Raw genomic sequence first — 16,759 nt, forward strand, 5'->3', positions numbered from 1 at the left:
TTAACATAAACTAGTTCTGGCTCATGTAAACAATCAAGGGGTATTTTATGACCACAATTGCAGTTGTAGTTGCACTGGGCCACAGTCAGTTGTGCGTAAATTTCCATTTGTTACTTCTTTCAACACATGCTCTCTGATGTATGATTGAGCTTAGCACCGATGCCTTCCTCCTGCCTCCTATTCTGAATTCCACACAGTTTTGTCTATTCACGCAGTGAAACTCTGGAACTACCACCGCCTCCAAACCTGGGTTTCCACAGCGGCCTACATCAAACTTCTATTGCGGCAAAAGAATAGAGTGAAAGCTCAGTATGGAGGAAATAACACATATTTTCAGAACAACTGGGTCTAATATGCTTTGAATTGCAATCGTCAGTTTTGATGCAAAGGACTGCAAATGCATCGGGTGCAACTCCCCCTGGTGACTGCAATTATGCTGGAATCATAGGGAAACACTGCATTTTGAGTAAAAAACAAAATGTCAGTTGTGCTTGAAATTGCACTCAGCCCACTGCACTTGCCATCATAAATGACCCCTTTAGTGCTTCTTTTCATTAATGCTCTGAGGTCTGGAGACATCTTTTTTCCTTTTTGTAAACAAACCAATGTTATCACTCTTTGTTTTCAGTGATTTAGGTAGCACATAATCAACATCTGGGCCAGGGGATATATGGGCCCTAAGAGGCCATAATTAAAAAGCTAGTTCAATATATTTTAGTAAAACAGGACAACCTATGGATATGTTGGGGGCTGTAAAATCAATTTGCTGTGAGGCCCAGTAACATCTACTTATGCCACTGCCTATAAAGTGAAAAGTGAAGGTTTTTATTAAGAAGAAAATATGCTGTTTTGTGAAATATACATTTCAAAAATGGAATATTATACAGATACAGGACCTGTTATCCAGAACTCCCAGGACCTGGGGTTTTCTGTATAAGGGATCTTTCCATAATTTTGATCTTTATACCTTAAAGAGATACTGACACCAGAAATTACATTTTCTTTACATCTGTCATAATATTGCCTTTGAAAGCTACTTATAACTTTGCCATAAAGTATTTGCCCAAAGCTTTTACGGTACATTACCGGTCTGGTGTCCCATGTTCCTGTATGAGGGGGCTGCCATATTTGTGCAGCAGGAGTCCATTAGCATTAGAAACTCTTAGGGGCAAATTCATCAAGGGTCGAATATCGAGGGTTAATTAACCCTCGATATTCGACTGGGAATTAAAATCCTTCGACTTCAAATATCGAAGTCGAAGGATTTTTGCGCAAATAGTTTGATCGAATGATCGAAGGAATAATCCTTCGATCGAACGAATAAATCCTTTGAATCAAACGATTCGAAGGATTTTAATCCAACGATCGAAGGAATATCCTTCGACCAAAAAGATTTAGGCAAGCCTATGGGGACCTTCCCCATAGGCTAACATTGAGTTCGGTAGGTTTTAGATGGCGAACTAGGGGGTCAAAGTTTTTTCTTAAAGAGACAGTACTTCGACTATCGAATAGTTGAACGATTTTTAGTTTGAATCCTTCAATTCGAAGTCGAAGGTCGAAGTAGCCCATTCGATGGTCGAAGTAGCCCAAAAAACACTTCGAAATTCGAAGTTTTTTTACTTCGAATCCTTCACTCGAAGTTAGTGAATCAGCCCCTTACTGTCAGGTTTAGGAACTTCAACTAACAACAACTTACAAAAACAAACCTCTCAGCAAAAAACAATCAACATGACCCGTAACTATTAATGTACATTCATATTTTAAAAAGTAGTTTTTTTAGTGTCAGTATCACTTTAAGGTTGCTAAAAATTCATTTAAACATTAAATGAACCTAATAGGATTATTTTGCCTCCAATAAAGATTAATTATATCTTAGTTGGGATTCAGTGAAAGGTACTGTTTTATTATTACAGAGAAAAGGGAAAGGATTTTTAAAAATGTGGATTATTTGGATAAAATAATAAAAATGGAGTCTATGGGAGATGGCCATTCTGTAATTTGGAGCTTTCTGTTGAACGATTTCCGGATAACGTCTCCCATACCTGGTATACAAATGAATAGAATATTTTTTCATGCATGATTCATGACATTTTGTAGTGCAAGATTGTAAATTTATAAAAGGTGAGGCATTTATTCATAAACTTGTGCAGCTTAAGCAACTTTGGTACCATTAGGCATACTGTGCTGCAAATCCACTTATGTTATTATTCTTTCTCTATATGCTCTGCCCCATCAACAATTGTCCTACCAATATACAAGCCTGATACAGTATTCCTGAAGTCATAGTGTATTTTTGCAGTACACAATGATTCTTACTTCTCATGAGGGCCTCCGGATCTTCAGTTTGTGGCTTGAGAAGGTTGACTCCAATCACCATAGACAAGTTATCCACGCTCATCTTGTTTACACCAGAATTCTTCTGCACCTCAAAAAGAAACCTGTCATGGCAGAATCCTAGCATTAGCTTTGTACAGTTACATTGTGCTACAGACACTGAGGCAGGTCTCCTCAAAGTGGAAGAAGCGGACATGAAGATTTAGCACATTCACCAACAAATAGAACCTTTATTTAGTGGAATAGTTTAGATGTTGTGCTCTTAATAAAAATAAATGGTGTCCTTACTTTGGTTTGGTTTGACTACTACAGGGGTGCTTAGTTATTGGAGTAATTTTTCCTTCCTGGGAAGACCCCTAGATTTCCCAAATTTGGCATTGTGTAATAATATATATTGAATGAGCCTTGCAGTCTCAGTGCTTTTTGCCAGCAGCTTCCCCAATGGAAGGGAGAGAAGTGGGACCCCCCGGTAAGAATAGGTTTCAGTGAGTATAAGTCAGCTTCTGTTACAGGTCTCTGTAGGAGAGATAGCTAGGCATAGGGCTACATAAATGAGCAGCTCTTGACTCCACCAAGCAGTATAGAAGGGATTAGATTCCCAAGGGCATTGTTACCAAGTCAGGAAACTCTAAAACATATCATAGAGATTAGATAGATTACCACCTGGGTTCCACTGAGAAGGTGTCCCCCAAGAAAACAGGAGCGATGTTCCCTCTGATTTCTTCTCAGCTGTGTGTGCAAAAAATTCTGTCCGCACATTTTAAACTTGTGTGTGCATTTTTAAAAACTGTCTGTGTGTGCTCGCACAAGCGCACAGCTTAGAGGGAACATTGTCTGGGAGAAATGTATGTTACCCCTCTCTCAAGCTTTATAGAGGGATTATTCTGCTGATGATCTTTATTGTTAGGTGTATTGACTAATCAATGTCTGTGTTCTTACTGTTGCTATATTCTCCATTATGGATCTGTTCTAATTAATTAGTTCTGGTTATTGTTCAAATAACCACGGGTGCCCATTATTTGAAAGTATACTGCTTACAATGTATTATAGCCTGCCTCTGCACCAAGGGCTCACCCCCAGAGAAATATAGGTCTCACCCAGAGCAATTATTGGGGTAAGGCTCATAGTTAGAGTAACGGTGCCACTAGTTTTACTATAGCCTAACACTTGCAAGCCTAGTTATGCTGGGGAAAGAATATTGCATTGTAGTATCCATTGGCAATTGTGCCCATTTCAGAAGAGTCAATTAGAATTTTGAATAAAGAGATTGTACCTGCAAATGAAACAGAGCAGGTTGTAGTTCTCCTTTGGAAGAATGGAAATTTGTTTCATCAGGTCTCTGTGCCCCTATAACCAATGACATACACATTTTCAATGATACAATAATACCTTAATGTATAAAAACAATGTTACTATTCTTGGATTCTTCCAACCAGCCATTATGAGTTTCAGTTTCTGTTAGCTACATGGAGTAAGAGTTTCACTGTAAAACCTTCTATAAAACCTTCCCCTGTATATGTGGATTCCTGCACAACAGTGTTGGCATGTCCTGCACAAGTGGAACGAAATTCCAGAAAAAGGAGACAACTGAGGGACCATTAAATTCTATAGAACAGTGAACCCCAACCAGTGGCTTGGGAGCAACATTTTGCTCACCAACCCATTGTGGTCTCAAAGCAGGTGTTTATTTTTTGATTCCTGACTTGGAGGCAAGTTTTGGTTTCATAAAAAACAGGTGTACTGTCACATAGAGTCTCCCGTAGGCTGCCAGTCCACAAAGGGGCTACCAAATAGCCAATCACAGCCCTTATTTGGCATCCCCAGGAACTTTTTTCAGTTGCTCCCCAACTCTTTTTACAGTTGAATGTAGCTCACATGTAAAAAAAAAAAAAAAAAGGCTGGGACCCCTGCTTTAAAACATGTGGCACAGTTTGAAATGGTAAAGTATTGTGCATTAGCTGTGGGTGGCAATAATAATGGTGTCAATGGGCATTGTGTTAGCCAAGGAAGCAATATTGCAGGTCCGACTAATACATTATGTATAAATAATATCCATTCTGTGCACACAATATGCTAATCCTTTCTACAGAACTTATTCTAAGTGCTTCTTGAGAAACCTAACATTTCTAGCTCAGGCAAGTCAGGGTTAAGAGTAGGGATGCACCGAATCCACAATTTTAGATCCGGCCGAACCCCCGAATCCTTCGCAAAAGATTCGTCCGAATACCGAACCAAATCCGAATTTGCATATGCAAATTAGGGGTGGTAAGGGGAAAACATTTTTTGCATCCTTGTTTTGTGACAAAAAGTCACGTTTCCTCCCTGCCCCCAATTTGCACATGCAAATTCGGATTTGGTTCAGCTGGGCAGAAGGATTCGGCTGAATCCAAATCCTGCTGCAAAAGGCCGAATCCTGTCAGAATCCCAAACCGAATCCTGGATTCGGTGCACCCTAGTGAAGAGTCTGTTCGTCATTATCAAAGGGTTGGCCAAGAGGTTAAGTGTTTGATTCCCTGTTGCAACTCCTGGTTACCTTTATTGTTGGAAAAGTGCTTTGAATACTATGGGGGCCATACTCTATATATATATATTATTCCCTTTACCATTGGTCAAGCATTCCAAACTATAAAGCAGGGATTCACTTTGCCTGCGCAGATCTGTGTATGGCACTGTATATATGAATACATATTGTAACCTGTAGCATCTATTGGTTTCATTTGCAGCTTTGATCCTTCAATACAGTATCCATGACTAGATCTAAGGCTGCCATGTTACCACTGTCATTTTATTTGTGCCATGTTTTAAAGCAGGGGTCCCCAACCTTTTATACCCACATTCAAATGTAAAAAGATTTGGCGAATAAGCCTGGAATTCAAAGATAAGCACCTGCTTTGAGGCCACTGAGAGCCACATCGAAAGGTTTGGTGAGCAACATGTTGTTCAGGAGACACTGGCTGGGGATCACTGTTTTAAAGGGGCAAACAAAACTCAAATATCAGTGTAAATGTCAATAAAGAGGCTGAATTCATCTCATTGCTCTGCGATACATGAGAGTCTCATGATCTTACCTTTTCCTCATCAACGGTAATCAATTTCTCACAGGAGAGAAAATCCTCGTACTGTCGCCAAGGTATTGCTGGCTCAGGCAGTTCCCGCAGGTAGAGTTTAAATAAGGAGGCCACTGTGTGTACGTCTGTATCACTGGGACATGAAAAGGGAGAGGTCAGTGTCAAAATGATGGTTTGGAGCCCACTGGTCTGGTGTACAAATTCCGGTTAGAATTTGGAATCATTTTAAAGTAACTACAAAGGCAAAATTTCTGGGTTTAAAGGGGTGGTTCAATTGGACTTTTAATTATTTGCCTTCTTCTGCCTCTTTCCAGCTTTGAAATGGGGGTCACTGACCCCATCTAAAAAAACAAATGCTCTGTAAGGCTACAAATGTAGTGTTATTGCTACTTTTTATTACTCATCTTTCTATTCAGATCCTCTACTATTCATATTCCAGTCTCTTGTTCAAATCAATTGCTAGGGGAGCAACCAGACTGCAAAATGGCAAACTGGAGAGTTGCTGGATAAAAAGCTAAATAACTAAAATGAAAACCATTTGCAATAAAAGTTAACTCAAAACACTTTAAAGAATCATGAGATGTGTTATGCAACATATATACAGTAGAACCCCCATTTTTTCAGGGGACCAGAAAAAAATGAATAAAATCCAGGAAATTGTAAAATCAGGGAAATTTGATTTGCATAATATATAGGTGGGAACACAAAACAACAATGTAAAATGAGGGGAAACTTAAAATCATGGGAATGTAAAATGGGGGTTCTACAGTAGTTGTCTTTAAAGGGATACTGTCATGGGAAAACATTTTTTTCAAAATGAATCAGTTAATAGTGCTGCTCCAGCAGAATTCTGAAAGAGCAAACAGATTTTTTTATATTCAATTTTGAAATCTAACTGATTCATTTTGAAAAAAAAAAAATTTTCCCATGACAGTATCCCTTTAAAGTAGAACTAATTTAAAATGGTTTGGTGGTATTAAATTTACTGGTTGAGCTGTGCCAATGCCACGCAAACAGCATTTTTGAGAGTTATGGCTGCATAATTTTCAATGGAGGAACAAAACCTAGAAGCAATTTAGTTCAGCATTATAAATTGGGGCCCTGTTTCTCCACAATTTATCAAAAAACAAAGTAAGTTCCAATAATTTGTATTCCAGTGTGCCCCCCACAAGGTACATGGCCTCTGAGTCATATCACTGCCTGTCCTTTGGATCATTCTTGGGGGTTTATTTCTATTTTTATTAAACCAAACTCGACCAAACTCCCATCCTTGATTTTAATCTTATTTATCAATAAAATAACTAGAAAAAGTCGGGTTGGGAAAAAACTCGATAGAATCTAGCAAAAACCCAAATCATATCAATTTTTCTGATTTGACACCTGAATCACTCCATTTTTTAATTTTTCTGATTATTGGATGAAACCCAGAGCAGATCACAATATCTTCAAACTGTAAAAGGGACGTCTCATATTGACTTATACGTGACCTCTGCAAGTTTGAGATGGTGTATTTTCTGATTCTGACTTTTTGCAGCTTGGGGTATAATAAATCTTGAAAAAAAACAATTTTTTTGTTCAAAAAACCATCAAATATTAACAATGATTTATACCTTAAACCAGTGGTTCCCAAATTGTGGGATTGGCACCCCAGGAGCAGGATAGTTAGGGTAAAGAGATCTACTTCCCGAGATATACCTAAAAGTTAAGCTTGAAGGTGATTTAAGTTTGAGATTTGGCTTGAAACTTATTTACTGTCCTAGACATTTTAGAAGCTATGACTGAATGGCACCAATGTTTCCTAGTGATCTAAACTTGTAATGAGCTAAAGGGGGCCCTGACCAAAGGACCAAGAACTGAAGATAAAGTACCTGCTAAATGAAGGTCTCTCTCCTGCATCAAAAGCTTCCTTCAACTGCTTCACCAGATTGTCTTGACCAGGGAGCCGGAATATTCCTTCTTCATTCATTCCTTTTTCTCTGATAAAGTCTGCGCATTTCTCTATTAAAATAGGGACTGTGTGCCTTCCATATTTCTTTTCATAGGCTATAGTGTCCACCAGACATTGGCCAAACACAGCTGCATAAAAACAGAATGTGGCAGATTGTGTACATTTTAACAAACATTGATATAACAAATAGATCTAGTCAGCACACTATGCAAAAAGATCATAAAAGATCTTTCAGATGAACTTGTAACACACAGGGATGCAATCTGGTGTACCGTTTGTGCTCAGGGCTGTCTTTAAGGTTAATAGAGCCCAGGGTACACTTTGAACAACCACATTATTTATATAAAATGATACTGTCCTAACTTAGGACCTTATATCTTGTAAAACAACAACTTCAAAGAAACTAACAACAAAAGGGCTGTGAGCTGGGCAAATCTGACATAATGTGTTGCTTCTGCCATCTTGCCCATAAAACCCGTATCCCACAGCCACAATACCTTCCAGAGACTATTATCCCACTGCTACTATAGGCACCATCTCTCCCTACTATACCTGCTATCCCACAGTCACACTCCCTTCCCAGAGACTATTATCCCACTGTTACTATAGGCACCATCTCTCCCTACTATACCTGCTATCCCACAGTCACACTCCCTTCCCAGAGACTATTATCCCACTGTTACTATAGGCACCATCTCTCCCTACTATACCTGCTATCCCACAGTCACAGTCCCTTCCCAGAGACTATTATCCCACTGTTACTATAGGCAGCATCTCTCCCTACTATACCTGCTATCCCACAGTCACACTCCCTTCCCAGAGACTATTATCTCAATGTTACTATAGGCACCATCTCTCCCTACTATACCTGCTATCCCACAGCCACACTCCCTTCCCAGAGACTATTATCCCACTGTTACTATAGGCACCATCTCTCCCTACTATACCTGCTATCCCACAGCCACACTCCCTTCCCAGAGACTATTATCCCACTGTGACTATAGGCACCATCACTCCCTACCCCACAGCCACAGTCCCTTCCCAGAGACTATTATCCCACTGTTACTGTAGCCTCCATCTCTCCCTACTATACCTGCTATCCCACAGTCACACTGCTACTGTAGACAGAATTCCGTTGCTACTCTAGCTATTTTACAACACCTGTCTCTATGTAGATATTATATCCACTGCTACTACATGTACCCTCAACCTTTGTTGGTGCTGCATAACTTACACATTTCACACATTTGCTTATATAACTTCTGCCTAGGGGGGCTCAATTACATGCCGAGTCCAGAGCCGTTCTGCTGCTTACTAAGTTCTAAAGACAAATATTTCTGTAATAAACACTGTGCCAACACATTATCTAATACATTACTCAGTTCCAAACATTATTTATCTATTCATCCACCTACTAGTCCTACTTCTCCTTCATTATTAATCTATCAATCAGATAATTCATTGCTCCTATATAAAGATAACCCCTGTCTCCTATTTACTTAACTCTGATTGGCAGAATTATTGCTTTACAAAATGGGCATTCCTTGACCAATGATAAAAAAAGCAAAGCAAAGGGAGAAACAAACCATAAACACAATATCATGGCATCCCTAACTAGCTATTGTTTAAATACCAAACAGCCGATCGCTGATACCAGGAATCAAGGATTTCACTACCTTTTGTCTGGGACTTTCTCTTGTCGAGCCCAAAGCAAATTAGCCTCATCTTCAAGCCTGGAAGGCAGCCAAGATCCCACCCTGCCCTCCCAAATGCCTTAGGCATCATAGGAGCGAGACCACTCTCAGCTCTACTGTTTGCAAAGTGTTTCCAGGTCACGGTGAACTGTGGTTTTTGTTCTCCAGGCTTACTGCAGCCTGCCCGTACCTGCCTGTAATACAAAAGCCTTTCTTTGTTTTAATGAAATTGATATAAAACAGTGTACGTGACTCCACCCAGAAAGTTCAGTTTAGCTGCTATTTTTAACCACTTCATGTCCTTTCATTCTATTAACACCAAATAAAGCTCTTTGTTTTATACATGAGATCAATTATACATGATGCCAGATGTAGCCAGGGTTGTAACAAACGGTGCCCAGGAGTATACAGGACTAATGGAAAGAATGGGGAATTTCCATATATGTAAGTAGAAAAAGACATCTAAATAGAGATTTAGAAGGGCCTTTACCTTCTAATTACATCATAATTTGGTTGTACTTGTCCTTGGAATAATGCATATCCAAACAAGTACTCTGGAGCCTCTGAGCAAGCTGACATGCAAAAATAGACATCCCTTAAGGCAGAGATCTCCAGCCAGTGACTCATGGGCAACATGTTGCTCAACATGAAGAGCTTGATAAAAGGCCATTTAGGCCTGAAACTTGCTGTGATGCCCAGAGATCTGCAATAAAGGCATTTTTATCTGGAAAAGATTGAGTGGTGCTGTTCTATTCTACTGCCGTAACATGTTGCTCAACAACACCTTGGTTGTTGCTCCTAGTGGCCTCAAAGTAAGTGCTTAATTTTGGAGGCAAGTTTTGGTTGAATAAAAACCAGGTGTACTGCCAAACACAGCCTCCTGTCAGGTGCCAGTCCACATAGGGTTACCAAATACTGAATTTGGCACCCCAGAACCTTTTTTCATGCTTGTGTTGCTCCCCCAACTCTTTTTACATTTGAATGTGTCTCACGGGTATAAATGGTTGGAGACCCCTGCCTTAATGGCTACATCCAGTCTATGGACATTCCCCTGGACAGCATTGTTCTACAGAAGGCTGAAGAGACAGCGTTGTTTGGTGCACATGTATGTGTATATTGTTTGTCTTACCTCCAGATGGAAACCCTGCTGCTCTTTTAATGGCCTTCACCCACTCTTCCATCTCAGCCTGTGAGTTTGCCATCAGGACGTAAGGATCTGGGATGGGTTTGTTTTGTTCCATGGAGGATGCTGTCAATCCATCAAAGCAACAATTGGTTCAAAGAGCAAATACCAGTCATCAAAGTCCTTAATAACTCCCTTATATTCTGTGTTTTGGAATGAAAATGAATTATACTAGCCTTTCCTGATAGAGAACCTACATAAAACCAAATTCATGAAGATGATTTTTGCATATGATTAATCCCATTTGCATTTTCTGTGGTTTTTGGGTGTGCAGGGTGGCTCCAAATAAGACTGCAAGTGGCTTCTTGTTTTAAAGGTCTCCTGACTCAGGCAATGGCAGCAAAGTAAGTTTCTCTGCATTAATCTCCATGCACATAATTGTACCATACCCCCTCTCTTTCTATTTGTTAACTGCTGACTACAGCATCTAAATCTTCTAATGAGTAAAAGTGTTCACATAATCATGGTTTTAAAAAAGTAACACTTCAGCATTAAACATTAACTGTGCCATTGTCACCCCCACCAAGGACCTGGAAAGGTAACCATAACTGTAACATAAGGGACTAATTGAGACATGAAATGATAGGCTCTTCATCCAAATATTAAATTCAAAATTAATAAAAGATAGGAAAGCATGGAGTACGAGCACTAGAAAATGTCAGAAACATCTTTCAAACTAAAAAAAACAGGATTTCAGTTCGATAGGAACAGTTCATCTCCTAATTGAATTCCAGGTTGTCCCATACAGCCAGATGCAATTAAAAGAAACTTATTTCGCTGTTTATCACATGAAAGCTCTATATAAGTCTATGGGAAAAACTGGAACTGAATTAGGAGAAACAGTTTTACTTTTTATCCATAAAATAAAATGTCCTCATTTATTTGAATTTGAACCAGTAAACAAAAGGTAATTTACATTTTATGTTAAAATGAAAGAAAATATTGCGTCTGTTGTGCATGTATTAAATGTATTTGTGTCCAAACACACACTTTCAGCTTCCATATAGTTGCACTAAGCACTATTGAGTCTGTCCTGCCTCTTCTCCCAAATTGTGCACTAGGGGGCAACTGACACTGGGGATCCCTGGAGCTAACAGTTTAATATTGTTGACCAGAAGAAACACACTCTTTTTCACTCGAATTCCGGGGCGAGAACAATGCATTATGGGTAAAGAAACACAGCAAATGTTGTCTAATTGTGTGCATGACCCTGTTAATGTTCTTGTTAAAGATGCTTTTAACAACACCGTGTCAAATGCATAATTTAAAAAGCTGCACCCCAAGTATCTCCTCCAATATGAACAACTCCAAAGATTTGGCAAGACAGACAGGGGGTTACTATGTATAAGATGTTCATTAAGCAAAAGAATCCAAATGGCACACAGGACTGCTCGAACACTTCAAGTGCGGAGTGCATTGCAAAAGTTTCCAGTAACCCAAATAAAGGTTTTGATATGGTCCATTAACTAGGACATAGATGGCCACTGGCTCCTTCTGTTGTTTTTGGCTGGTATTGTGGTTCTTATGTCCAACACTCTGTGGTTCCTAAAACAGAGACTGGAAAAACTGGCAGCTAGGAACATAGAACTGGGGACATAGAACATGCATTAGTTGCTGCTGCCTAGGTGTTCTACAACTTTGTGTCAATGCTAGCATATCTTGTTTCAGGAATGGGATAGTCAGTATTAGCCAGCTGGTGCAGAGTCACTTGTCTAGCTACAAAGCCACAAGGATAGGTTGAACTTTTATTTATAAGGCTGTAATACATGTCATAATGGATCTGATACCACTCCTATAATCCAGGTATGACTATGCTGTATAGCAGTGATCCCCAACCAGAGGGTCATTAGCAACATGTTGCTCGCCAGCCCCTTGGATGTTGCTCCCAGTGGCCTCAAAGCAGGTGCTTATTTTTTTAATCCCTGTCTTGGAGGGAAGTTTTGGTTGCATAAAAAACAGATATATGGCCAACACAGTCTCCTGTAGTCTGCAAGTCCACCTAGGGGCTAACAATAGCCAATCACAGCTCAAATTGTGCACCCCGAGGAACTTTTTGCATGCTTATATTGCTTTCCAAAAAGACTCACAGGTAAAAAAGGTTGGGCATCCCTGATGTATAGCGTAAATGGAAGGAGACAAAATTCCTGGGAAAAATGTCCTCCACTGTATGTTGCCTTTTCAGACAAGTTGGGTTAATGATAATTTTTTGCAGAATGGAAAACATTTTAATTCAATTTAATTTAATCTTCCCTATAAATTAAGATTTGCATAAATCCATTCTACAGAACAGACCCTGCTAAATTTGGGAACGGGTTGATAGTCAACCAGTAGCTGGCCAAGGAAACTGGGAGTAGATAAGTCGCATCTGCAGGGTCACTAGGTCTGGACTTCTTCTGTAACTATATTGCTTTTCTCTTCCTAGAAGTTGTCTTCCCATAAATAAGTGAAGTTTACAATAAATGTATTTGTTGTATAGCGATGTTAATCTTGCTCCCAATTTACATTAAGATCCCATTTACAGCCAGCAACACATCTTACCTGGAATAACCTGAAATATAAACTTGCCAGCATCATCTGGACTATAGGAAACCTCGCTGACAGTGCTCCGGGGAAGGAAAAGACAGCCCTGGCGGGAAGGAAACAATATACATTAGCCGTCAAAACATTTTGCTTCAACCCATTTGATGCTAATAAACAGGCAAGTGAAAAAAAAAAATATATATATATATTCTCAGCTTGACTTTTATATTTTGCCATAGACAATTGTAATTCTCAGCCTGACACTAGGGACACTAGGGGCAAATATATTAAAATGTGAGATTGTGGGTTTTTTTCCGCCTATTTGAGAAGCTGGAATTTTCAAGATTTGTTCTAAAAAATGTTGAGAATTCAGCAAAGCCTGTTGAGCTTCCATAGAAGTCAGTGACAGGCCTATTCTTTTCAAGATTTTAACAATAATCAGATTCATTAAAAATGAATGGAACAGTGCCATAAAATTTGATCATTGGTTCATTTTAAAAATAAGTTCAGAAAATAAAATATTTATCATTGTGTTACATGCAATTGAATTCAAAGTGTTGTTTTGTCTTTGGTTCTTTCAAGATTAAAATGCCATACATTTCCTATGTGATTGAGCTTTGTGTTGAGAAATACACTGATATCGTTTTTTTTTTACTGTATCCATATGTATAGGATTTTGTTCCAACATTTGATTGTTTCAGATGTCTGCAACTGTCAACATCTTAAGATGGCAAACTAGACACTGGGAAATACCCTTTGCAGGCTTTTTGTTCGAGCATTATAATACAGGTATGAGACCTGTTATCCAAATTGCTCGGGACCTGGGGGTTTTCAGAAATCATTTAAACATTAAATAAACCTAATAGGCTGGTTTTGCTTCGCATAAGGATTAATTATATCTTAGTTGGGATCAAGTACAAACTACTGTTTTATTATTACAGAGAAAAAGGAAATCATTTAAAACAAATGGGTTTATTTGGATAAAATGGAGTCTATGGAAGATGGTCTTCCAGTAATTCTGGATAACGGGTTTCCAGATAACAGATCCCATACTTGTTCAACAGTAGAGCAAGGAGGAAAGTGGTAGGCTAGCCAAAGACTGCAGCAATAGGAAACCAGTTGTTGATATACAAATGCAAAATATTATAAATGGATTTCTCCCCAAGTGTATTAGGATAATATCTCACTGTAATTTATAGAGGAGATGAGAAGGGCTAAAATGAACTAAAGAATCCCTATCAAATGCAAGAGATGTTACCAAGAGCCTTCTTATAATAGAAGGTATTTACATGCCTCGTGCTAAACACATAACCCTGCCTTAAAACCAAAATAAGAGGCTTTAACCTTCACTTAAAGGGTTGGTTTAACTTTCACTTAACTTTTAGTACATTACAGAATGGCTAATTCTAAGAAACTTTTCAATTGGCCTTCATTTTTTTTTTTTTTATAGTTTATGAATATTTGTCTTCTTCTACATGAACATTTCTGCAGTAAAGGGGTGGTTCGCCTTTAAGTTAACTTCAGTATGTAATAAAATGGTCAATTGTAAGCAACTTTGGCCATTATTAGTTATTTTTATTATTGTTTGTTTAGTTGCCTTCTCCCTCTGACTCTTTTCAGACTTAAAAATGGGGGTTGCTGACCCCATCTCATAAAACAAACGATAAATGTAAGGCTACACATGAATTGTTACTGTTACTTTTTATTACTCCTCTTTCTATTCAGGCCTCTCCTATTCCTAATCCAGTCCCTCATTCAAATCAATGCATGGTTGCTAGGGTAATTATACCCTAGCAACCAGATTGCTGAAACTGGAGAGCCACTGAGTAAAAAGCTAAATAATTCAAAAACCACAAATAATAAAACATAAAAATCAATTGCAAATTATCTCAGAATATCACTCTCAATATCATACTAAAAGTTAACAAAGGTGAACAACCCCTAAAGGTAAAAGATAAGCATATTGCATAGGTTAGACCAGTCTTCCCCAACTGGTGGCTCATAGGCAACATGTTATTCACCAACCCCTTGGATGTTGCTCCCAGTGGCCTCAAAGCAGGTGCTTATTTTTGAATTCCTGGCTTGGAGGCAAGTTTTGGATGCATAAAAACCAAGTGTACTGTAAAACAGAGACTCCTGTAGTCTGCCATTCCACATAAGGGCTAAAGATAGCCATTCACAGCTCATATGTTGCACCCCAGGAACTTTTTGCCTGCTTTTATTGCTTTCTAAAAAAGGCTCACAGGTAGAAAAAGATTGGGGACCCCTGATGTATAGTGTAAAGGACTAAAAAAAATGGGAGGAGATGTCCTCCACTGTATGCTGTCTTTTCAGATAAGTTGGGTAAATACCATAATGCAATGGAAAACATTTTATATGAATTTATTCTTCCCCATTCTACAGAACAGACCCTGCAAAATTTGGGAACAGGTTGATAGTCAACCAGCAGCTGGCCGAGGAAACTGGAAGTAGATATGTCCCATCTGCAGGGCCACTAGGTCTGGACTTCTTCTGTAACTGATAGCCCTTATTTGGCACACAAGGGACATTTTTCATGCTTGTGTTGCTCCCCAAATCTTTTTACATTTTAATGTGGCTCATGGGTAAGAAAGGTTGGGGACTCCTGGGTTAGACCATAATTTTGACTTGTGCTTGGGCATTTCTACTATTTTATGCTCAGTATAGCCTGACAGCATCCATTTATTTATATATATACTGTATATATAGGGTTGCCACCTTTTAAAAAAAAAATTACCCCAATGGTGGGGGGGGCGGAAAAGAAAGGGGCGGGGCATGATGTGAAAAGGGGTGGAGCCATGGGGGTGTAGCATCACAAAAGGGGTGGGGCCACCGCCCGAAGCCGACAAAAATGTAAGTTTTCATCGGCGGGCAGGGGATTTTGTAAATGGTATTACAAATTACCGGCAGCTACATTGCCGGTAAATTTGTAATACCGGCCCCGGCCCTGGCAGGTGTTTTACCGGCTAGGCTGGTAAAATACCGGCCGGGTGGCAACCCTATGTATATACAAAGAGAGCGAGAGGAGTGAGTGCAGGGCCGGATTTATGTAAGTGGCGCCCTGAGGCCAGAGGAAGACGCTTCTGGTGCCCACCCTCCTCTGTCTGTGCGGTCCTATCGCTATTCAATAACGGAGCACTCAGTGCTCCTTAGGATGCGGCAGGATGGCCCCTAAAATTTTCCGCCTCGCCACAAATCTGAGAGAAAGATAGAATGGCTTCAGTAGGAAGGAAAGTGATGGGCAGAGAAAGGAAAATAGATAAATATAATAGATAATTAGTTTGGTCTTGCGTGTATGTTATAAATTGTTTGCATGTTGAGAAGGACATTGGTATTTGCAGTAGAATGCATGAGAACATTCAAGTAAAACCTCCCCCACACACACCCTCCCCACGCACACATATGAATGAAAAAGCCACAATATAGATTTGGGCCACCAGAGCAGGATGCACAAGCAATGGGTATGCAAAGCTCTCACACATCTTTCAAACTGGACACATTTTCTGTGGATAGTTACTATATCATGTCCATTGTCCAAGCTAATGTCACTGAACAGTAGACTTTCAATGGATAGATATACAGTATATACAGCAAACAATACACACGTATCATTGTCTATTCATTGTTAAAAAAAGGTTCGTTTTTTGGATATACAGTATATAGGGAAATAATGCTTTCATCCCAATCATGGAACTTCTGTGTAAGACTGAAACATAGTAATGAACCTTTATTTATTTATTTTTTTATTTATGTTTGGGTTTTTTTTGGCAATCGGATGCTGTCCTTGGCCCTATGTACTTTATTTGTACCAGCACCTAGGCTTTGTACTAGACTGGAAAATACGCCAATTTTGTAATAGGTTTTCATTTTTTTATTGTTTATAGTTATTTAGCTTTCTATTCAGCAGCTATCTAGTTTGCAATGTCTGCAATCTGGTTGCTAGGGTGCAAATTCCCATAGCAACCATGCATTGAATCATATACGAGACTGGAAT

At 39.2% G+C, this 16,759-nt stretch overlaps 1 protein-coding gene across 3 annotated transcripts in view; it reads right to left on the reverse strand.

The window, feature by feature from the left end:
* Positions 1-16,759, reverse strand: part of arhgap25.L (Rho GTPase activating protein 25 L homeolog) — a 47,939-nt gene that overhangs the window by 4,051 nt on the left and 27,129 nt on the right. For 2 of the 3 annotated variants that reach the window (XM_018253416.2, XM_041586965.1), the window contains 6 exons: positions 12,766-12,853; positions 10,174-10,293; positions 7,271-7,478; positions 5,403-5,535; positions 3,608-3,681; positions 2,317-2,438 (listed from right to left, as the gene is read on the reverse strand). In XM_018253416.2, the coding sequence (XP_018108905.1) occupies positions 2,317-2,438; positions 3,608-3,681; positions 5,403-5,535; positions 7,271-7,478; positions 10,174-10,293; positions 12,766-12,853 (745 nt within the window). Of the gene's footprint in view, positions 1-2,316; positions 2,439-3,607; positions 3,682-5,402; positions 5,536-7,270; positions 7,479-9,026; positions 9,151-10,173; positions 10,294-12,765; positions 12,854-16,759 lie in introns of those variants that run through there. The other variant, XM_041586966.1, reaches the window with a different exon arrangement.

The sequence above is a fragment of the Xenopus laevis genome, chromosome 3L (genome assembly GCF_017654675.1).
Source record: "Xenopus laevis strain J_2021 chromosome 3L, Xenopus_laevis_v10.1, whole genome shotgun sequence".
Classification (NCBI taxonomy): Eukaryota; Metazoa; Chordata; class Amphibia; order Anura; family Pipidae; genus Xenopus; species Xenopus laevis.